A 20,297-nucleotide genomic window follows, 5' to 3' on the forward strand; every position below is an offset into this window, starting at 1 on the left:
CCCTGCTGCCCCTGCTGCCCCTGCTGCCCCTGCTGCCCCTGCTGCCCTGTGGTCGCCCCTTGGTGATTCCAGCCTCTCCATCCTGCCTGCAGACCAGCCTCCGGACCCCCGAGCTGACCTGGGAGCGGGTCCGATCCCAAGTGGACCACGTCATCTGGCCGGATGGGAAGCGGGTGGTGCTGCTGGCTGAGGTGTGCTGGGAGCTGTGCGTCCACCAGGAAATCTCTCAGGGTCAGAATTGGAAAGGGAGGTGCCCCTGGGAGAGCTCAGCAAAGGGGTTTCTCGATGGCTTTTTATTATTATTATCCTTGAGGCAGAGGAGGTGTCACGTCCCACGTGCAGCCACAGAGGTGCCACCCCTGTCAGCCAAACACCCTGTGCATCTTGCTTTTACAGGGTTTCCCACCTGGCAAACGGGGGGTTGGTTGTCTCCTCTTCCCACTCCTGGAGCAGCAGGAGAGACTCCCAGTTCCTAGCAACCACAGAATCTCCATTCCCCAAAGCTGAGGGGTGGGGTGGAAACTAAGCTAAGGCAGAGTGTGGACGCTCTGGTCCTGTGGATAGCTCTTGAATCACTGCCCTGTGGTTGTCCCCAGCCCCCGGGAGGGACAGAGAGACAGAGGTGAGTCCTGTCTCCAGATTCGATTTGTTCCACACGCTCAGCTCTCAGCACCCCTCTCCTGCTGTCTTTAGGGCCGTCTTCTCAACCTGAGCTGCTCCACGGTTCCCACTTTCGTCCTCTCTATCACAGCCACCACTCAGGTCCGTAGCCTGGGGGGGGGGTTGGGATGCTGCAGGGTCTTGCACAAGCTTTGGGGTGGGGATGTTTTGGAAGAAGCAGGGAACACACAGTTGGATGCTTGGGATCGCTGGCGCCAGACGGAGCCGCCACCTCTTGGCTGGGCTGTGGTTAACGATGGTGTGAAGTTGGGAGGGAGCTTTTAAATGAGCCTGGCTTTGCTCTGACAGTTCCTGCTGTGCAGTAAGCAAGCAGAGAGCTTCCTGAGCGCAGGTTTAAGCTTACTTCAAAGCCAGGCCTTGTTCCATCTTGAGACGACTGATTTCCAAGTCACAACAACAAGAGTGAGTTTTGGGGAGCTGGGAGTCAGTGGTTAAACTGCTTTTGAGCATCAGCACTGCCTCAGCTGGGCGGACACGGCTGAGCCCTGCTCTGTTTGCCCCGACTCCACCTTTTCAAAGAAAAAAGATGATTAAATCTGGCCGAGCCGTGCGATGTGTGCTCAGCATTGGCTGCAGTGCCATGGGTGGGAGGAAACTGCAGGGCTGAGCCCACCTCTGTGAAGGAGGGGAGGGCGCCCACGTTGGTTGGGGGGGGGGGAGGTTTTCTTTTCCTCGCTGTGCAGACTGATAGGGATGGGAGCTGTGTTTCGGATCTGGCTCTCAGCTGTCTGAGCTGGCGCTTGGGGGAGATGCAGTTTTATTCCTGCTGAGGGAGAGGCTGTGGGTTTTGGAGCTCTGCTGCCAGCTCAGAGCAAGCAGTCCGTTCCCACGTGGTGCAGCAGCCTCACATTTCGGGCTTAGAATTAGAGCTGCTCCCCTTTCCTTCACTCTCACTCTGTGGTTTTCCCCAGTGCTGCCACCAGGGCAGCTGACGACTCATCTCCAACCCCTGCAGTCCTCCCCTGTGCCAGCAGGCTCCTGAGAGGTGGAAAGGGCTGGAAGTGCATCCTTGGGGGCATTTGGGAAGTGCTCACCCCTCTCTTGGGCTTCCAAATCCTTACCTCCATCCGCGGGAGCTTTGTGCTGTGTGTCCCGGCTGTCCCTCACCCTGCTGTGATGTCTGCAGGCTCTGGCTCTGATTGAGCTGTACAACGCTCCCGAGGGCCGCTACAAACAGGACGTGTACCTGCTGCCCAAGAAGATGGGTGAGTGAAGGAGCTGCCTCTCCGAGCTGCTTCTTGCACTGGTTGATACGGGGCAGAGGTTTTGGATGTAAGGACGAAGCGTGAGGTGGGCTGAACAAAACCTCCGATGGGAGGGGATGAGTTTGGGGAGGGTGACCCCAAAACGCCCGCAGGTCTTTCCGTTCTGCAGTGCTGCGGGCGTCCCTCACCCTGCAGGGTTTCCATCCACCTTTTGGGTCGCAGGGCTCCATCAGGTGCAGAGGGCCAGGACAGCCTCTCAGGCCCCCCCCTCCTGCTGTGTGCTGAGTCCCCTTCCCTCTGCTGTTCCCCAGATGAATACGTTGCCAGCTTGCACCTGCCTTCCTTCGACGCCCACCTGACGGAGCTGACGGACGATCAGGCGAAATACCTGGGACTCAACAAAAACGGGCCTTTCAAACCCAACTACTACAGGTCGGCGCCTTTGGAGGCTCAGTCACTCTTGTGCAGGTGGGAGCTGCGTCCCTCAGCCTCACTGTCCCATCCCTTCTCTTCCAGATACTGACGGACCATACCTATGAAGGACCAGACCACACAAGGCAACATTAGGGAGATTATTTTTAAAGATCATTTCATTTTGGTTCATTTTTTTTTTTTTTCTTCTTTTAACCAACAAGGAACCCTGTTTTTACATTGACCGGTGTGATTTTAAGGTCGCTTCTGTTTTTTCCTTCTCATTTTCACCCTCCTATGTGGTCGCATCTCTGTGGTCTCAGCACAGAGCCTGGGATCTCCCTGCTTCCATGTGGCTGAGGCCGCTGGTGGCTCCCAGCCTGATTCGCTCTCCTGCTGTGTGAAGGGCAATTTGTCTTTGTTTTTTTTTTAACCTTCTCCGAGATTATCTGCAGACCCGGAGATGCTCTTCAATTACCTTAACGTTTTCTTTCTTTGTGTGGATTATCTGCAACTTCTAAATTGCCTTAAAGAGCCCAGTTTTAGCTGCTAGTTCAATGCTCCTCGCTCTGCTCGGGAGCAGAGTGGCACCTGCTGGCCACCTCGCGAATAGGTGACCGTCCCACCTGGCCGACGTCCCCCGTTCGGTTGCTGGCCGGCTCTGGGGAGCTCACTGTTTCAGGGTGCTAATCTGAATTCGGATGGGGGTCACTTAACCCAGCATCATCCTCATCTCTCTTAGTTGTTTTTTGTTTTGTTTTGTTTTCTAGCCAAACTGCACCTTAATTTGAGTTGAAAACATATCTTTGTTTCTTTCTTTCTTTTCCTCTTTTTCCTTTTGGTTTTGCTCCTTAAAGAGGGGCGATGTGTCCGGCCGTGGAGTTTGGGCTCTATCCAATCAGCCCCATCTCCCAGCAGGACACGGCGGGTGCTGTTAAGAGTGTCTGCATTTTTCTGGAGGGCATTTCACTTTCTTTCCAAGGCGGATGCACAGACTGAGCCTTCCCCGTGCCCCAGTGGGCCCCTGCACCCTGGGCTCCCCTCGCTGCTCGCCCCCGAGCTGAGCTTCCTCAGCAGCATCCCGCAGTGTTCCAGCCACTCTCATCGCCTCCTTCTTCCCTTCCCCATCCTCTCTGGTGACAAGTATTTCTCTTCTCCATCTCTTGCAGCTTGTCACGGGTTGGGGGAAAGCCCTTGCAACCCAGTGAGGCTCCTCCTGGCTTTTTTCCCTCTCCCAATGCCTTTTTCTTTCCCCAGCAAAGGCCGGAGCAGGGAGGGATTCGCTTGTTCCCCCACCACATCACCCGTTAGAGATAAACGGGCACGTGGTGCCCCCAGAGAGCTGCTCGGCTGCCTGCAGCCACCCATCCCAGGGCTGGGAGATGCTCCTGTGGCTCTGGGCATGGCTGCAACGCTGCTTTTCCCTCGCTGGGGGCTGGAGGATGATGTGAGGAGGGATGGCGCAGCTCGGCTCACCCTCCTGTGCCCTCTGCTCCTTCTCTGTCCCTCTTGGGGAGCGCTTGCCTGACACGTGTGGCCCCTCTGCCATCCCTCAGCCCTCCTGGGGGCCGTGGGCTGGGAGCCTTTCCCACCCCGGGTGGGTTGCAGCACCCAGGCTGAGGGCTGCAGCTCCATCTAAGCCATGTCCAGGGGTGGCGGCAGCGTCGGGCTGGGAGGGAGAGAGGTTTATTTTGTATATGAATGATTTTTAATGAATGCAATATTAATCCTTGCAGATGAGCAATAAATCATTAAAGTCTAATGAAAACTATTAGGAAAAACAGAACGCTTTTGCTGTGGGTGAGTGGTTGCAGCCCTTGGGGGGTTTGGGGCACCTCGGGGGGCTGTTTGGGCCCTGCCAGCCCCCCCTGCCCCAGCTCCTCCACGCCCTGCAGTTGGGGTTGGATCCTCGTACATTCAGAGTTGGGGTTTGTTCCCCTCTGGGTCTGGCTTATGTGCTCCGCTGGGCCCCTGTGTTGGGATCTGCTCCCTGCCAGCTCCCCCTACCTGCGGTCTGAGCTCCTCCCAGCCCCTTGGTTTGAGGGCTCACGTGTTCCAGGGCCACGTCATGTCACTCCAGCCCCTCGTTTTGGGCTCCGAGCCCCTTTCTTTGGAGCTTTGCTCCCACCTCTCCCCTCCTTTCTGCCACTCCCACCATGGCGGCCCCCAGCAGCCGCGGCGCGCGAGGCCGGAAGTGCCTCTCTCAGCATGGCTCAGCGCCGCGCCGCACCTATCATGGCGGCGGGGGGGGCGGAGCTTAACCACCGGTCGGGCGCCGCGCCGGACGTGGCCGCCGGGGGCGGGCGGCGCTGGGCGGTGACGCGGCCGCCGCGGCGGAACGGTGGGTCCGGCGGGAGGAGCCATGGCGCAGGCAGGAGAGCGGCCGGAGCTCGGCGCCACTCCCAACATGGCGGCGGCGCTGCCCCGGCTCTCCCTGCCGCTCCCGCGAGAAGGAGGGGTGAGTCCTCGCGAGAGCTCGGCGTGCGCGGCGGAGACATGGAGCCGGGCGGCGGCGGCGGCGCGGGGCCGCTCCCGGCCAACAACAAGGCCCGAGGCGGGGCGGCGCCTCCCGGGAAGGGCCGCGATTTGGGCCGTCCTCCGCGGAAAGACTCCGAGGTCAGCGCCGCCAACGCCAAAACCGGGCCCGGCTCCGCGGGGGGGCGGGCGGAGGCCTTCCCGGGAGGGGCGGAGCGTAAGCCGGACCGGTTCCGGTCCCGCGCGGGTCGGTTCCGGTTCCGGTTCCGCTCGGTCCGGTGCGCCCCGCGCTGAGCCGCGCCACGCCTGGCCCGGTTCCGTAGCGATCCGTTCCGTTCTGTCCTGGGGAGCCGCGGTCGGGGTTGGCCGGGCCGCGCTGTGCCCCCGTCTGGCCCGCAGCGCCCCGCTCCCCGCGGCTCCCGCCCTCCATCCCCCCTTGCGCCGTTCCGGGGCTCCCGGGGGCGGTGCCTGCAGCCCAATGCGGCTCCGGCGGTTGCCTTGGTAACGCCGGCGGTGCTGCGGGTGAATGTTTGGATTCCTAAAGGGAGGACCGGGCGGACGGCCGAGAGTCGGGGTTTCCTTGGGAAACGAGCTGTAATTGAGCTGAATTTTCTGCTCTCAGGGCTTCTCGGAGTCCCCAGACCTGGAGTTTGAGTATGCAGACACCGACAAGTGGGCAGCAGAGCTGTCTGGTAAGAGGCCGCTCCTCACGGATCAATTCAACAGCCGTGATTCCTTTTCCCTGGTGATGACTGAAGGAGTTCTGTTGCCTCCAGTGTCGCTGTGTTGTCTTTAAATACCTCGTTCATGTTAGAAGAGGTGCAGCGCTGTATAGCGAGCGTTTCTTTGCCGTGTGCTGGCCGTACTTTTTGCATTCCCCTCGTCTGGCGTTGAGCAGCAGTTAAGCTCTGCGGGTCGCAGCATTACCTGGCAGTGCGGTGATTCTCCTCTGCGTTCTTTTGGCAGAGCTGTACAGCTACACGGAGGGCCCGGAGTTCCTGCTCAACCGCAAGTGCTTTGAGGAGGACTTCAGGATCCACGGTGAGACCCTTCCCTTGGAGCTGGGGGTCTCCTGGGGCACCCACAGGGCTGGATGTGCTGATGCTGCGTCAGATTGTGAAGGCAGCGGTGGTGTTGGTTTGTGTTGGAGGTCTCCTTATGTACGTGGGCTGGCCCTGGAGTGCAGTTTGCTACGTCCAGAGTGCTCAGCGTTTGCTGTGTTAGTGACTGAGAGCTTCCATGGCTGTGCTGGAACGCGCTGGCAGCAGCAAGAGCATCCAACTCATTTCCCATCAGCTGCCAGCACCGGTCTGGCTAGCTGGGATTTGTCTGGTTGTGTGATGAGAGGCAGCATGCAGCCCTTCTGCCCCGATCCCACGTGCCTACCTGCTGTTCTCAGGACGTCCTTTCTTGCTGGAGCAGCCCTGTGTTCCATCATATCAAATCCTTCTGAGCTTTTCATGCGATGTTTGTACCCAGAACACGGGCAGAGGGGCTGCATGCCTTCAGCCCCGCTGCTTTGGCTTTGCAGTGCGGGACAAGAAGTGGACAGAGCTGGACAAGAAGCAGCACCGCACTCACGCCATGCGGCTGCTGGACGGGCTGGAGGTGACAGCACGAGAGAAGAGGCTGAGGGTTGCCCGAGCAATCCTCTATGTTGCCCAAGGTACGTCGTGATGTTGGGCTGGAGGCCTTTGCCTTGCTGCTAAACGTGGGTGACGAATCTTGCGTTTCACCTTGTAGCTAAACTAGTTGTCAGAGGAACTGAGTTTGTTCAGAACTGAGCAGTCTGCAATGGACAGACTGGGGCTTCGCTGCCAGCACGAGGGCAGTTCTGTCCTTTGCATCTGACCTCCTGCCTTAGCATCCAAGCTGTCATTTTCTGTCCCTGTGCAAAGCGTGCTGGCTGCGCAGGAGGGCTTTGGGATCCACTCAGGGTGTCGTTGCAGGCACATTTGGGGAGTGTGGCTCCGAGGCTGAAGTGCAGGCCTGGATGAGGTACAACATCTTCCTGCTGCTGGAAGTGGGGACGTTCAACGCGCTGGTGGAGCTGCTGAACATGGAGATTGAGTGAGTGGTGGGAGCAGCTGCTTCAGGAGCTGCTCTGAAGCTCTGCTCTGGGCAAAGATTCTTCCAGTTGGTGGCAGCTGTGTCCCCTGCCTCGTTTCTGCTCTGTTCCCGTTCTGATTCCAGCAGCCACTCGAATGTCTTGCATTGCTGTGGGTGGATACGGGTGGCACGCAAGATCCATGCAGCAGCTCTTCAAGAGCTGTGCTGCCTGGCAGCAAATGAAACAGCTGCGTTCCCCCTCTGGTTGACGGGGGACTTGTTGCAGTGGTGTTTACTCCAGGCTTTGATTCTGACACGTGCATTGCTGGTGGCAGAGTTAAAATGCCTCAGGAGCTCCAGTGAAGCTGTTTTCTCTCGGCAGTAACAGCGCGGCTTGCAGCAGTGCGGTGAGGAAGCCTGCGATCTCCCTGGCTGACAGCACGGACCTGAGGTATGGAGCAGGGCTCTGCAGGAGGAGATGCTGTCAGGGATTGAGGAGAGGGGAGACAAGAGTTTGTCAGCTCGCTTTTTCCCCCAGTGCACAAGGCCCAGTTCCCCTCTGTGAAGGAGGCGGGCTGTGGTTGTGGCAGACCAAACCTTCCCCCAGAGCATTGCACTGTAGCTCATCCCAGAGCTCTGGTTTTCAGCCCGATCTTCTTTTGTGGGCAGGGTGCTGCTGAACATCATGTATCTGATCGTGGAGACGGTCCGGCAGGAGGCTGAGGGTGACAAGGCTGAGTGGAAGAGCATGCGCCAGACCTTCCGAGCAGAGCTGGGTGAGGGTGGGATGGAGGTTCCCAGGGCTGAAGAGGAAGTGGGGGAGGTGGGTTTTGGCTCTGGGCCTCGGGTAGCAGGGGTGGCAGCTCAGGGTTGATTTCTGTTAGCGCTGAACATTGGAGCAGGTGAGGGCAGGGAGCAGGGAACTGCCTGGGGTGAGATGAAGACCTCAGAGGTGGGGGTGAGAGCCTGGTGGGGCTGTGGGAGCCACTGTCTGATGTGCAGCGGGGTGAGGACTGGCTCTCCCTGCTGTTTGGTTCCAGGAGCCCCTCTGTACAACAACGAGCCCTTTTCTGTCATGCTCTTTGGGATGGTGACCAAATTCTGCAGTGGCCACGCTCCACACTTCCCCATGAAGAAGGTGCTGCTTTTGCTCTGGAAGACTGTGCTGGTAAGGGAGAGGACGTGGGCTGGGCCGGTGCGTGTCTTGCAGTTCTACCTTTAGCAGAGGAAATCCTGCCCACTCACAGCTGCCTGTCATTGCTCCGCTCTCAAATTCATGGCATCTATCTGTGTGTGAACAGAAACTTCCCAGATTTCACCCTGTAGCGGAGCATCATGTATTGGTCTCTGGAACTGGCTTCCAAGGGTGGACCAGAGTAAATTCCCCAGTTGGGGTCCAAAGGAGAAGATCCAGACGCCTCATTGGCAGATGCCTGACAGGGACATGGGGACGGACAGATCTTGTTTCACACCATGGGAAAGCATTTGGGACTCACAGAGAGAGGACTGGGGGCAGAGTCCTGTAGTGCCACGTGCAGAGGATTCCCACCTTCACGGTGCCCTTGTGTCCCTTGCAGTGCACCCTGGGGGGCTTTGAGGAGCTCCAGAGCATGAAGGCAGAGAAGAGGGAGGTCCTGGGCCTCCCACCACTCCCAGAGGACAGCATTAAAGTCATCCGCAACATGAGAGCTGCGTCCCCACCAGCGTCAGCGTCTGACCTGATTGAGCAGCAGCAGAAGCGAGGCCGGCGGGAGCACAAGGTGAGGGCAGAGCTGGGGACAGGGCCCAGATGGGCTCAGGATGTCATCTTGGAGCAGCCTGTACCTGGGGTATTCATCTGCATGGAACAGAACCCACCTTCCTGCCCTGCTCTCTCCAGGCCCTGATTAAGCAGGATAACCTGGATGCCTTTAACGAGAGGGACCCGTACAAAGCTGACGACTCCCGTGAGGAAGAGGAAGAAAATGATGACGACAACAGCTTGGAGGGAGAGACCTTCCCCCTTGAACGTGATGAGGTGATGCCTCCACCCACCCAGCATCCCCCCAGCGACCGCATCACCTGCCCCAAGGGGCTGCCCTGGGCTCCCAAAGTCCGGTGAGTCCGGAGGCTGAGCTGCAGGGAGAGAAAAGCAGAGTCTTTAAGAGCGTACTGTGCAGAAGCTGAGGTGTTGGGAAGGTGGTGGAGGTGGGGGGTTGGTCTGCTGGTGGCTTTGGTGGCTGTTCTGTTGTCAAGGTGGGCTCAACGCCATCTCTCTGCCTGGCTGCAGGGTTATCCTTGTGCCCCCTGCCTGGGGATTGGGCTGTATCACAGAATGGTTGATGTTGGAAGTGGCCTCAGGAGTTCAGTGGCCCAACCCCTGCTCCAGGCAGGGACACAGAGCCCAGGACCACGTCCAAATGGCTTTTGAAGGAGAAAGGAGTCTTCACAGCCTCTCTGGGCAAGGCTGATAGGAAGATGTTGTTTTTCCTCTTGTCTTTTTGCTGCAGAGAAAAGGACATTGAGATGTTCCTGGAGTCCAGTCGCAGCAAGTTCATTGGCTACACTCTGGGCAGGTGGGCTCCTGCAAAGCCAGGCTGGGCAGCTCGTTTTGGGGGAGTTGGGGAGGGGGCTGCAGCAGAAGCTGCTGCTTTGGGGGCTGTCACACTTCTCCTCTGAGCGCTGGTCTCTGACCTGCCCTTGGGAGCACTCAGGTTTGCTGCTGTCTGCACGCAGCCCAACTTTTTCCCTTCTCTCCAGTGACACCAACACCGTGGTGGGGTTGCCCAGGCCCATCCACGAGAGCATCCGAACCCTGAAGCAGGTGAGTCTGCTGCTGAGTTCCTCCTCCTGTGCCTCCCTGTCTGTCAGTGCTGGGTCACCACCGCAGCAGGAATAACGGAGGCGGCCCCAAGCTGTGCTGTGTGGCATTAGTGGGGGCCCGTGGTGTGAATCCCCCCCTTCTCCCTGTGTGCAGCACAAGTACACATCGATCGCAGAGGTGCAGGTGCACATGGAGGACGAGTACCTGCGCTCCCCACTCTCTGGGGTGAGTGTGCAGATGGGGGCAGGATGGAGCTCCCACGCGGAGCTGGGGATGCTTTGGCTGCTGGGAGACCTGGGCTTGCTCTGCAGCTCACTGGGGAAGGGGGAATGGGTTCCTCAGGAAGAGAGGGCTGGGTGTGAGAGGGGGCATTGGGCCGGGGCCGGAGGTATCCTCACAGTGCCTGGGGCTGAACCAGCTGCTGTTTGCTCTCGGGATGAGGTTCGCTGCTCTCTTCTGCCACCAGGGGGAAGAAGAAGTGGAGCAAGTCCCCGCTGAGATCCTGTACCAGGGCCTCCTGCCGAGCCTCCCGCAGTACATGGTGAGCACTGCGGTCCCCTGGGCTCTGCTCCATCCTCCTGAAGCTGATCTGGGGGTGCCTCACCCTGAGGTCTCCCCCTGCTGCTCTGCCCCTTTTCAACCACGCTCAGATTTTCTTCCCTCCCAACAAATACCTCACTTCCACCATCCTTTGCTGGGGAGAGCGGCCTGTGGCTGGTTTCCCCTGTCCAATTTTCCATCTCTCCCTTTCCTCCAGATTGCTCTGCTGAAGATCCTCCTTGCTGCAGCCCCCACTTCCAAAGCCAAAACGGACTCCATCAACATCCTGGCCGATGTCTTGCCGGAGGAGATGCCGTGAGTGACAGAAGAAGCTGTTGGTGCTGATAGGAATGGAAGGGGAAGCTGGATGGAGCCGGGCTGGCTGGTGTAGGCTGGCTCTGTGCTAAGGTTTCTTGGGTGGTGTGACCATCTTCAACTTGGTGGTGAGCTGGGAAGTGTGCACTGCTGTAGGAACTGACTGCAGGTGCCTGCTGGTAGCCCAGGGAACAGCAGAAATGCCTGCAGATGCTTCCAGGGTGAGGCTGGAAGGGTACAGGCACTGCCCCAGGCCAAGCATCTCTCTGTGTGCCCCAGGACCACGGTGCTGCAGAGCATGAAGCTGGGGGTGGATGTCAATCGGCACAAGGAGATCATCGTCAAAGCCATCTCTGCCGTGTTGCTCCTCCTGCTCAAGCACTTCAAACTGAATCACATCTACCAGGTGAGCTGGGCCAGGCTCTGGCCAATCTTTGGGGGTGGGCAGCACCCAGGAGATGGGTCCGCATTCACCCACCCACGTGGCTTTTCCCCCCAGTTTGAGTACATGGCCCAGCATCTGGTCTTCGCCAACTGCATCCCGCTCATCCTGAAGTTCTTCAACCAGAACATCATGTCCTACATCACTGCCAAGAACAGGTTGGGGAGGGGATGTGGGGAGAGGCTTCCTGCTTGCTTTTCTCCCTCTACAATCCCCCCCAGCCCCAGCTGTGACTCGGCTGCAGGCAGACCCAGACGTGGGACTGCGCTGGGCTCTGTGGGAGCAGCGTGACACCCCTCTCCTCTCTCCAGCATTTCCGTCCTGGATTACCCGTACTGCGTGGTGCACGAGCTGCCGGAGCTGACAGCAGAGAGCCTGGTATGCTGCTCCCTTCTCTGCAGGCTCCCAGCACCCTGCAGTGCTTTCCTGGGGACGTGGGGAGGCAGCAGGGCTCCAGCAGCCTTCCTGGCAGCCTCAGCGCTGCTCGGTCCCCGGTGTCGCTGGGTGTTCTGTGGGTGCCCTTGGGTTTTGGGGTGTCTCCTGGCTGCGTGCTGTGCGGTGCTGCTTGGGAGGCAGGGGTTTTGGGAGCAGCACAGCTTATCATCTCAGCGCCCCCACTCTCACGACTTGCTTCTGCCTCTCCTCTCCTGCAGGAGGCAGGAGACAACAACCAGTTCTGCTGGAGGAATCTGTTCTCCTGCATCAACCTGCTGCGCATCCTCAACAAGCTGACCAAGTGGAAGCACTCCCGCACTATGGTGAGGGCTGGGGGCCGGGCTGGGGCTTTGCACTGCACCCAGGCCTCACTGTGGGGTGGGAGAGCACTGGGGGGGAGGAAGGAGGAGTGTGCATGCTGCACAGCAAGGTCTGTGTGCTGGAGGGGGCTGGCACTGTGCAGCAGGGTGCCCTGCATCCATCTCGGCCGTGTCACCCCCCCACCCCCGGCTGTCCCCACAGATGCTGGTGGTGTTCAAGTCAGCCCCCATCCTGAAGCGGGCACTGAAGGTGAAGCAGGCCATGATGCAGCTCTACGTGCTGAAGCTGCTCAAAGTGCAGACCAAATACCTGGGTCGGCAGTGGAGGAAGAGCAACATGAAAACCATGTCTGCCATCTACCAGAAAGTGCGGCACCGCCTGAATGACGACTGGGCTTATGGCAACGGTACGTGCTCTGCAGCCACCACAGAGTGCCCTGTCACCTGCTGTCCTCGTGCCAGAGCTGCTCTGCTGCTGCTCAGGGCCGGTGCAGCCCCAGATCTGGGCTGCTGGTGGGAGATGTGTGGTGCTGGCGCTGCTGGTGTTGGAGCTGATGGTGACTGCTGGCCCTGCGCCTCCTCGTGCTGCTTCGTGGGGCCTTGCCAGGTCTCACCGTGGGGGATTTGATGGCCGAAAGAGCCCCAGCTGTCCTCTGACGCCCTCTTCTCTCCTCGCAGACCTGGATGCCCGACCGTGGGACTTCCAGGCAGAGGAATGCGCCCTGCGTGCCAGCATCGAGCGCTTCAACTCGCGTCGCTACGACCGGGCTCACAGCAACCCCGACTTTCTGCCTGTGGACAACTGCCTGCAGAGCGTGCTGGGCCAGCGAGTGGAGCTGCCCGAGGATTTCCAGGTCAACTACGACCTGTGGCTGGAGCGGGAGGTCTTCTCCAGGCCCATCTCCTGGGAGGAGCTGCTGCAGTGATGATGGCGTCGTGGGAATGCGGCTGGGGGTTGTGTGGGGAGAGGTTCGAGGTTATGGGGGCAAAGCCTCGGGTGCTGGGGGGGGCTGTGGGTGCCTGGCCTCGTGCAGCTGGGATCTGGGACTCCATCCAGCCCCTCTGCCTCCTTCCAGGCTGTGCCGTGCTTCACCCCATACAGAAGCCGGTGGGGCAATGAAGGGTCCTTTGGTGCCGCTGTGGGTCGCTGGGTGCTGTGATAGGAACACGAAGGCTGTGTGCCCCCCCCCCGGGCAGTGGAGGGGGGGCTGGGAGTGCAGTGGTGGTGGGGCTGGAGGCTGCAGTGTTCCCTCACCCCGCTGGGTGGGGTGGATGAGCTGTACATATATAATATATATACGTATATATATTCGTGATAGCCCTGAACTGAGCGCGGCCCGCCTCTGTCTGCGTCCCTCCAGCCTCATGGCAGCAGCACGGGGGCAGAAACCAGGTTCCTAAAAGTGTGCTTTTATTGTTTGTAAGGGAGCAAAATCTCTGTGGGGGGGAGGGGGCTGTGGAGCAGCGTGGGTCTCCCCATGGGGCTGCGTTCCCTGTGGGGCACTGGCTGTGCCCATGGTTTCCTCGGGCTGCTGAGAGGTTTTTGGGGCTTTTGCACGGAAACTGTTGGGTTTGGGGTGTTATTTTGACCCAAATGGGGCTGGTGGTGAGGGCTGGGCCCTTCCCTGAGGGCTCCCCGCTTTCCCTGCCTGCCATCGGGATGCAGCAGAGTGGGGTTGATGTTTTGCTGTGGGGTGCAGGGAAGCTCTGAGGGCTCCTTCAGCCTGGGGTGGGCGTTGTGACAAGGTGGGCTGGCTCTGCCCTCAGCCTTTCCTCTCTCCCCGGCGATCCCCCTCTCCCAGCACTCATTCCCCCCACCCCACACAGCCGCCCTGCCCCAGGACGTGGGCTCAGGATGGGTGCTGGGATGCTGTGTGCTCTGCAGATGTGATTTGGGGGTGATTTCCCCACGCCTCCGTGGTGCAGATGCTGGGCAAAGCCAACGGCGCCCTCCATCAGATCCCAGCTGCTCTGCGCTGCTCTCTGCTCCCCTCACCCCCCCTCCTTCCTGATGCAGAGGGCCGGGCTGCAGCAATATTGGGATGCAGGAGGGATGCACCACGCTGCCTTGGGGGCTGTGTCCCTTGCAGGGGTTACGTGGCCCAGCCCAGCAGGCTGCCCGGCTCCTTGGCTTTCATCCGCAGCGTCACCAGGGTGGGAGGTTTGTAGTCATTCTCCGACGGTTGTGACTCAAACTGGGGGGCACTGAGGCTCGGGGGGGTGAGGCCGTGCAGGGAGTAGAGGCTGTTGATGCCGGGGGGGTGGCCGGGAGAGGCAGGGATGCCCACGAAGCTGGTGATGTTGCTGTGAGTGTGGGGATACGGAGACACGCACGGCGATGGCACGCTGTCGGGGGGCACGAGGCAGGGCCCTGCAGGGCTGCCAGAGCTCGGCCACAGGTTGTTCTGCAGCTGGAAGAAAGGAGCCAAGACCCCAGAGTGGGTGCTGCATCATCATCCACACCCCGCATCCTGAATCGCCTCCCCTCCTGCCCACAGGGTTGCAACCAAGGGCCGTCTTTGCTTTCCTTCAGTTGGGTGGGGGAGCAGATCCTGATCTCCTTCCTGGCAGCACTGAGCTGGGAGGTTTGTGGTGCGGGGACCCTCCTGGCAGCCCCCAGCCTCGTGTTCTGGTGCTGCTGCTGCTGCCTCTGTGCCACACAGCAGTCAGAGAGCAGCGGAGAGGGGGGGGGGGGCACAGAGCTGGTTGGTTTGAGGTTCTTGAGGGACCTCGACAGGCTGGAGGGCTGGGCTCGGGTGAACCTAATGAGGTTCAACACGGCAAAGTGCAAGGTTTTGCATTTGGGCCGGAAGAACCCCAGGCACCCGTACAGGCTGGGAGGAGTGGTCCTTGAGAGCAGCTCGGCAGAGAAGGACCTGGGGGTCCTGATGGACGAGAGACTGAACATGAGCCAGCAGTGCGCTGTGGCAGCTCGAAAGGCAAATGGGATCCTGGGCTCCATCAGGAGAGGGGTGGGCAGCAGGGACAAGGAGGTGATCGTCCCTCTCTACTCGGCTCTTGTGAGGCCCCATCTGGAGTCCTGTGTCCAGGTGTGGAGCCCTCAGTACAAGAAAGACAGAGAGATTTTGGAAAGGGTCCAGAGGAGGGCGACTGAGATGAGCAGGGGGCTGGAGCACCTCCCCTATGAGGACAGGCTGAGGGAGTTGGGCTTGTTCAGCCTGGAGAAGAGAAGGCTGCGGGGTGACCTCATGGCAGCCTATCAATACCTGAAGGGAACCTACAGCCAGGAGGGGAGTAAACTCTTCAAAAGGGCTGACAACAGCAGGACTAGGGGAAATGGATCCAAGTTGAAGGAGGGAAGATTTAGGTTGGATGTTAGGGGGAAGTTCTATACAAGGAGAGTGGTTAGGCCCTGGAACGGGCTGCCCAGGGAGGTTGTGGATGCCCCGTCCTTGGATGTGTTTAAGGCCAGGTTGGACAGGGTCCTGGGCAACCTGATCTGAATGTGTGTGTTTGGTGGCCCTGCTAGGCAGGGGGGTTGGAACTACATGATCCTTGAGGTCCCTTCCAACCCGGGTGATTCTGTGATTCTGTGATTCTGTGATTCTTGGTATGCATTTTAGTGTTTGGTGGAAAAGAAAAAAAGGCAGTTTTGCAGCAAGGCGAGGAGGTGAAGTGCTCCACTGCCTTGCTGGGGGGCGCTGTGACTGCAGGGCGTGGGGTGGAGCGCGGTGAGGGGGGGTGCAACGGGGGGGTTCTCACCTCCTGGATTTTCCCATAGCGCTCCCGTTTCCTCCACTTGGCCCTTCGATTCTGGAACCAGACCTGGGGGCAGAGGTGGGGGCTGAGGAATGGGGAACCCCCCCCCCCCGCCCGTCCCAGCAGGAAGAGCCCATGCAGGGCGGGTGCCAGGCCTGTGTTCCCTTCCTCTTGTGCTTGGTTTTGGTGTAGGGTGAGGCTCTCGGGGTTGGGATCACCCTCCTGCCCGTCCCCTCTGTGCCTTGGGACCGTGACAGATCCTCCCCCAGAAAGGAGGACATGGGATGGGGGTGAATGAAGCCCTCCCTCCTTTTCCTGCCCTCCCCATCGCGTGCCCCTCTGCTTTCCCATGCCCTGAGCTGGGCTCTTGCCCCACATCTTGTCTCTCTCGCTGCCCTTCGGATGGCACAAAGGAAAAGCTGAGGCCAGGCCACGGAACACCCCCTGGCAATGGGGTGGGTTCGCCTTTCGGATCTCAGCATCCCCCTCTTCAGGCAGAGGAAGGCATCCCTCCCCCCGGGTCCTCCAGCCCCATACCTGCACCCTGGCCTCGGTCAGCTCTGTGCGCAGCGCCAGCTGCTCGCGGGCAAACACGTCGGGGTAATGAGTCTTCTGGAAGACCTTTTCCAGCTCCTCCAGCTGAAAGGTGCTGAAGGTCGTCCTGTTCCTCCGCTTCTTGCTCTTGCTCCTACCCAGAGGAGGGGGCTCTGGCAGCAGGGGGCTGCCCAGGGGGGGGGATGCCAGCAGTGGGGCTTTGGCCGAGGGGCGGCAGGCAGCAGGCATTGCGTGGCACTCGGCCTTGCAGCCTTTCTCGATGCCTGGAGGGGAGAGGTGGGGCGTTAGGGGAGCACGGAGCCGCCGGTCTTGCAGTGGGGGGATGAAGGTTGGGGTTCCTCATCGCCCCGTGGGATGGGGGGGGTACGGGGGGGCTGGGCAGGGGAGGGGAGCTGCAGGACCCCCGCTTGGTGAGCATCTCGGAGGCTGCCATGGCGTCTCTCTGCAGCCCTGACTCTCGGGAATCCATTTGCAAACCCGAATCTTGTCCTCGTTGCTTCCAATGCAATCCCTTTCTCCCCGTGCAGCTCTGAGGATGGAGCCACAGCTCTGAACATGGGGGTTCCCCCCCTCCCCACTGCTGTGCCCCCCCCTAGGCTGTGCTCTGGGGGTCAAGTCCCTCCTGCTGTTCTCAAGTACTGCCATCCCAGCCCCACTGAAAGGCGCTCATCCCACGGAGGGGAGGGCAGATGAGGATGGGGCCGGGTGCTGTGGCTCACCCCGAGGGGCAGAACTCACAGAGGGAACCTGGGGGAGAAGGGGGGGGACAGTGTGGGGAGCCCTGCTGTGCTCACCTGGGGGCTCTGCTGCCTATGGAGGAGCCCCCCCCAGCTGCATTCCTTTGTGTCTCCCCCTCCCCAGTAGAACCAAGCCCAACAGCCTGGGCTGGCAGCAGGTGGAGATTAGGAATCCCTGAGGGTCTCAGCCCCTGTGTGGGGTGCAGCCCAGCCCTCAGGGCTACTGAGGGGGCCATCCTGGTGTCCCATCCCTGTGTCCCATCCCTGCACATCCCCACGAGGTTCTGAGCCCCCGACCCCACCTCCAAGGTGGCATTTTCCAGACCTTCCCTTTGGATGATGATGATGACGGCTATTATTATTATTATTTTGTCCTAATTGAGGCAATTTGGGGGTCACGGCGCGCAGCCGCGAGCTGCGGGGCAGCTGCTTCGAATTAACGGCCCAATCTCATCTGGGGCTGGGGAGGAGGGGGAGCTGCTCCCCTATCCTCGGTTCCAAGTGGTCTCTGTACCCCCCAAAAACAGCCAAGGGCTGCGGGATCCCCAGCTTTGTGCTCCTGGAGGGCTGAGCAATTGGAGGGCAGCGCTGTGCCGCTGCTGTGGGCGATGAGGGGACGTGGAGAGGGGTGAAGGCAAAAACCTGAACGCAGCGCCATGGGAAGGAGGGAAAAGGGGGATGAAGGAGAACCGTGGGCTGCACAAAGCGATGAGCTCCGAGCGGCGGCTTTGGGCCTTTCTGGAGGGTTTTGCCCTTTTCTGAAAGGGCTGCGATGGAAACTGATAAATAAAGGGCCCTAAAAGGAGCAGGAAGGGAACGGGACAGCGGGGTGCAGCGGAACGTGAACGGTTCAGAAGAAGGGGATGAGGGGGGAGAAAGGAACAACGTGGACACCCCAAACCCACCGCCCCGCACGGCTCTGCCCCCAGCTGCGGAACAGCTGCAGCATCACCGGGAGGAGAGCAGCGCCCGCGGGGACCGGGAGCGGAGGGCCGGGGCTGCGGGGCTCCCGAGGCCGGACGGAGGATGCAGGCAGCGGTAAGCGGCGCTCCCCTCCCCCGGTGCCGTTGGGTTCCTGTCGCGCTCGGCCTCGCTGTTCGGTCTATTAGCGGTCTGACGGGGCCGGGGCAAAGCGGAGCCCTCGGGGCCTCCGACGGTGTTATCGGGGATGGAAGGAGCGAGGAGCGCTCGGGGAGATCGAGAAACGATGGGGAGAGTCCCGCTGGGGCGGATCCGGGCACCGGGCGGATCCCCGCTCCCATCCGCGGCCGCGTTTTGCGCTCCTCTCGCATCGCCGGGAGCCCATCGGGTCGATCTCCGTGTCGCGACAGCGGGACCGCGTCTGTGATAGGGAGCGCAGAGCGGAGGGAGAGAGCGGGGCGGCGAGGGGCAGGAGCGGATCGGGAAAGCAAAGCCTTTGGGTGCGACCTCGGCTCCCCCCGCCACCCCAATCCTCCCCCGGTACCTGCAGCCCCGTAGAAGGGTCTCCCGTGGAGGAGGGGGCCCGGGCCGGCGGCCCCCAGGCAGCGGGGCTCTGCCCTGTCCGGAGGTCGGCGGGGAGGGTCCCCATGTGTGCCGGCTGCGAAGGGGCCGGAGGTGTGCGGAGGTCCTGGGGGGGCCCGGCGGGTCGGGGGGAAAGGAGAGCAGCCCCGTGCCTCCATGCTGCAGGTTGGAGGGAGCGAAGGGACGGCAGGGAGCGGGATTTTGTGTGGGGCCGGGGAGGAGGGGGGGGGGGGGGGAAATATGGGGTTGGAAGGGAGGGCTCGCCCAGCACCCCCGCGCACTCACACCCACTCCCACCCCAACCCACTTCCACCGCCTCGGTCACGTGCGTCCTTCCACCCGCAGCGTTAACCCTCTGTTCCGCTGCCCCCCATTCCCACCGCAGCCCTCAGTGCCCCCCCGGTGAGCGGGGTCGGCCGGGAGCAGAAATCCATCCCTCCCAGGACAGGGGCTGCGGGCTCTGGGCCTCCCCTCTGCAGTCCCTGAGCAGCAGGAAAACGCCCAGGGCCCTTCCTCGATGCAGAGCTTCGACCCCAGGCCCTCTGCATCCCGGAGATGGGAGGAACGTTCCCTGTTCCCTGCGTCTTCCCGTGTCCCTTCCTCTCCCCAGGCTGCTGTTTGCGGCCTTTCCTTCCCCAGCACTGGGGCTGAGGTCTGGGCGCATCAGTTTGGTGCTGATGCCATGATGCGGCGCTGCCAGACTCGCATCTCCATGCCTGGCAGAGCTCCTCTATCCCTGCTGCAACCGGAGCTCGTCGGAGTCCATCTCTCCCTTCTCACCCCTCTGCCCTCGGTGCTTCAGAGCCGCTCGGGTTGTTTGGGTCTGAAGGGGCACAGCTTTGATGGGGATCGTGGATGGGATGGGGGTCAGATTTGGTGATTTGAAAGCTGAGAGTCACAGTGGGGCTGATCAGAGCCAAAGAGAGACGGCCGGGGGTCCCCACACTGCAGCCACGCTCTGTGCCACGATTTGCTGCTCTCCCATCTGGGCAGCACAGAGCTTTCGGTGGATTCGGGGCACTGCTCTGTGCCGTGGGACGGGGCTGAAGGGTGGGGGGTGAGCTGCATCAAAGCAGCAAAGCGTGTGCAGAAGGACCTGGGGGGTGGTAAGCAGCAGAACAGCAGCGTTGCAGCATGCTGGTGCCTTTACTGGAAGGGTCGGGGCAGTTGGGGTGTGCTTTGCTGCCTGAGATCAACAGCAGCTCCTGGTGAAAGCACTCAGCTGGAAAGGAAGGGAAGCACAGCAGGGCTGTGGGGCTGCAGAGCTGTGGGGCTGCAGAGCTGTGGGGCTGCAGGGCTGTGCTTTGGCTGCAGCTCATTTTGCTGCACCCACCCCCCGTTCTCCCCCCTCAGCTGCCCCACACTTTCCCTCTTCTGCTGGGCTCTCCCATCCAGCTGTCCTTTCTCACTGTGCGCTGTGAGTGATTGCAGAGCAGGGGCTGTGAGCCCCGCTGCTGTCCCCTATGCAATGCTGTGTCACTCCGTGTCACCGAATGCTGTGAAGGGGGATTGGTTCCAGTGCCCCCCTCCCGGTTTTGCTGCTGGGATGTGGGATGCTCGCTGTGCCACCACGTTCTGGTTTCGGTTTCAGTCTCACTGGCCGGGGGGGGGGGGATGGGATGTCCCTGCCCGTGTCCCATTGGTTCCCCATGTTGTCTCCCAGCTCAAACCCGTGGGCGCTGCGCAGTGCCACCAAGCTCAGCAATCCCCACCGCATGGCAACGGGTTCCACTTCCCTCTCCCCCCAATCTGCTTTATTTGGGGTCTGTGCAGCCCAGCAATGCAGCGCTGAGCAGCAGTGGGATCCCACTCCTTTCTTTCCGAGCTCAGCCCTCCTCACAGCCCTCACGTAACACCGAGGAGCCCCTCTGCCTTCCTCTGCCCGTTGAACGCCGTGCTGAAATCCCCTCAGTCCAACCCCATCGCATACAGCTGCACGGGGCCGCGTTGTGGCCGCGCACAGGGACGGAGCAGCTCGCCGACACACGGATGGGAGCATTGGGGCTGCAGAAGGACAGACGGACAGACGGACACACGGGGATCGGGGCCGGGCACGGCTTGGGGGTTGCGTGGCATTGAGGTTTGGGGGTTTCTTTGGCATTGCTG

At 60.8% G+C, this 20,297-nt stretch overlaps 4 protein-coding genes across 7 annotated transcripts in view; 2 read left to right on the forward strand and 2 right to left on the reverse strand.

Annotated features, from left to right (window-relative positions):
• AHCYL1 (adenosylhomocysteinase like 1) overlaps positions 1 to 4,083 on the forward strand; it is a 19,909-nt gene extending 15,826 nt beyond the window's left edge. For all 3 annotated transcript variants that reach the window (XM_042830517.1, XM_042830518.1, XM_042830519.1), the window contains exons 13-17: positions 93 to 191; positions 694 to 762; positions 1,808 to 1,886; positions 2,198 to 2,318; positions 2,403 to 4,083. In XM_042830517.1, the coding sequence (XP_042686451.1) occupies positions 93 to 191; positions 694 to 762; positions 1,808 to 1,886; positions 2,198 to 2,318; positions 2,403 to 2,409 (375 nt within the window). In that variant the 3' untranslated portion in view covers positions 2,410 to 4,083. The remainder of the gene's footprint in view (positions 1 to 92; positions 192 to 693; positions 763 to 1,807; positions 1,887 to 2,197; positions 2,319 to 2,402) is intronic.
• Positions 4,084 to 4,659: 576 nt separating this feature from the next.
• Positions 4,660 to 13,002, forward strand: STRIP1 (striatin interacting protein 1). Of its 2 annotated transcripts, none has more exons than XM_042830521.1 (21): positions 4,660 to 4,755; positions 5,395 to 5,464; positions 5,739 to 5,813; positions 6,304 to 6,438; positions 6,722 to 6,842; positions 7,204 to 7,272; positions 7,491 to 7,597; positions 7,862 to 7,989; positions 8,399 to 8,581; positions 8,701 to 8,918; positions 9,311 to 9,376; positions 9,561 to 9,624; positions 9,778 to 9,849; positions 10,091 to 10,165; positions 10,382 to 10,479; positions 10,759 to 10,885; positions 10,979 to 11,079; positions 11,233 to 11,299; positions 11,575 to 11,679; positions 11,879 to 12,083; positions 12,355 to 13,002. In XM_042830521.1, the coding sequence occupies exons 1-21, from the start codon at positions 4,660 to 4,662 to the stop codon at positions 12,600 to 12,602; spliced, it is 2,430 nt and encodes an 809-aa protein (XP_042686455.1). In that variant the 3' UTR covers positions 12,603 to 13,002. The 2 variants fall into 2 exon arrangements, with proteins under 2 accessions (XP_042686455.1, XP_042686454.1); XM_042830520.1 differs by lacking the exon at positions 4,660 to 4,755 and adding an exon at positions 4,794 to 4,913.
• A 767-nt stretch (positions 13,003 to 13,769) lies between these two features.
• Positions 13,770 to 16,179, reverse strand: ALX3 (ALX homeobox 3). Its single transcript, XM_042830522.1, has 3 exons — positions 15,934 to 16,179; positions 15,346 to 15,462; positions 13,770 to 14,087 (listed from the first exon to the last, which is right to left on the reverse strand). Exons 1-3 carry the CDS (start codon positions 16,177 to 16,179, stop codon positions 13,770 to 13,772), a joined length of 681 nt encoding a protein of 226 aa, XP_042686456.1.
• Positions 16,180 to 17,636: 1,457 nt separating this feature from the next.
• Positions 17,637 to 19,908, reverse strand: LOC122166633 (wiskott-Aldrich syndrome protein homolog 1-like). Its single transcript, XM_042830523.1, has 2 exons — positions 19,789 to 19,908; positions 17,637 to 18,350 (listed from the first exon to the last, which is right to left on the reverse strand). Exons 1-2 carry the CDS (start codon positions 19,906 to 19,908, stop codon positions 17,637 to 17,639), a joined length of 834 nt encoding a protein of 277 aa, XP_042686457.1.
• Positions 19,909 to 20,297: the final 389 nt, after the last annotated feature.

This window comes from Centrocercus urophasianus, unplaced genomic scaffold (genome assembly GCF_019232065.1).
Source record: "Centrocercus urophasianus isolate 14NV4802_14NV808 unplaced genomic scaffold, USGS_Curo_1.0 seq_338, whole genome shotgun sequence".
Classification (NCBI taxonomy): domain Eukaryota; kingdom Metazoa; phylum Chordata; class Aves; order Galliformes; family Phasianidae; genus Centrocercus; species Centrocercus urophasianus.

What these genes read in the sequence shown, in the direction of transcription:
- ALX3 (XM_042830522.1), bottom strand. Translation starts at nt 16,179, where the DNA reads ATGCCTGCTGCCTGCCGCCCCTCGGCCAAAGCCCCACTGCTGGCATCC. An exon ending in TGACCGAGGCCAGGGTGCAG is followed by an intron (nt 15,463 to 15,933) that starts GTATGGGGCTGG and finishes CTCTGCCCCCAG; the next exon opens with GTCTGGTTCCAGAATCGAAG. An exon ending in GCTCCACCCCACGCCCTGCA is followed by an intron (nt 14,088 to 15,345) that starts GTCACAGCGCCC and finishes CCTTTCTTCCAG; the next exon opens with CTGCAGAACAACCTGTGGCC.
- LOC122166633 (XM_042830523.1), bottom strand. Translation starts at nt 19,908, where the DNA reads ATGCGGTGGGGATTGCTGAGCTTGGTGGCACTGCGCAGCGCCCACGGG. An exon ending in CATCCCCCCCCCCCCGGCCA is followed by an intron (nt 18,351 to 19,788) that starts GTGAGACTGAAA and finishes TCCAACCTGCAG; the next exon opens with CATGGAGGCACGGGGCTGCT.
- STRIP1 (XM_042830520.1), top strand. Translation starts at nt 4,794, where the DNA reads ATGGAGCCGGGCGGCGGCGGCGGCGCGGGGCCGCTCCCGGCCAACAAC. An exon ending in CTCCGCGGAAAGACTCCGAG is followed by an intron (nt 4,914 to 5,394) that starts GTCAGCGCCGCC and finishes TTCTGCTCTCAG; the next exon opens with GGCTTCTCGGAGTCCCCAGA. An exon ending in TACATCACTGCCAAGAACAG is followed by an intron (nt 11,080 to 11,232) that starts GTTGGGGAGGGG and finishes TCCTCTCTCCAG; the next exon opens with CATTTCCGTCCTGGATTACC.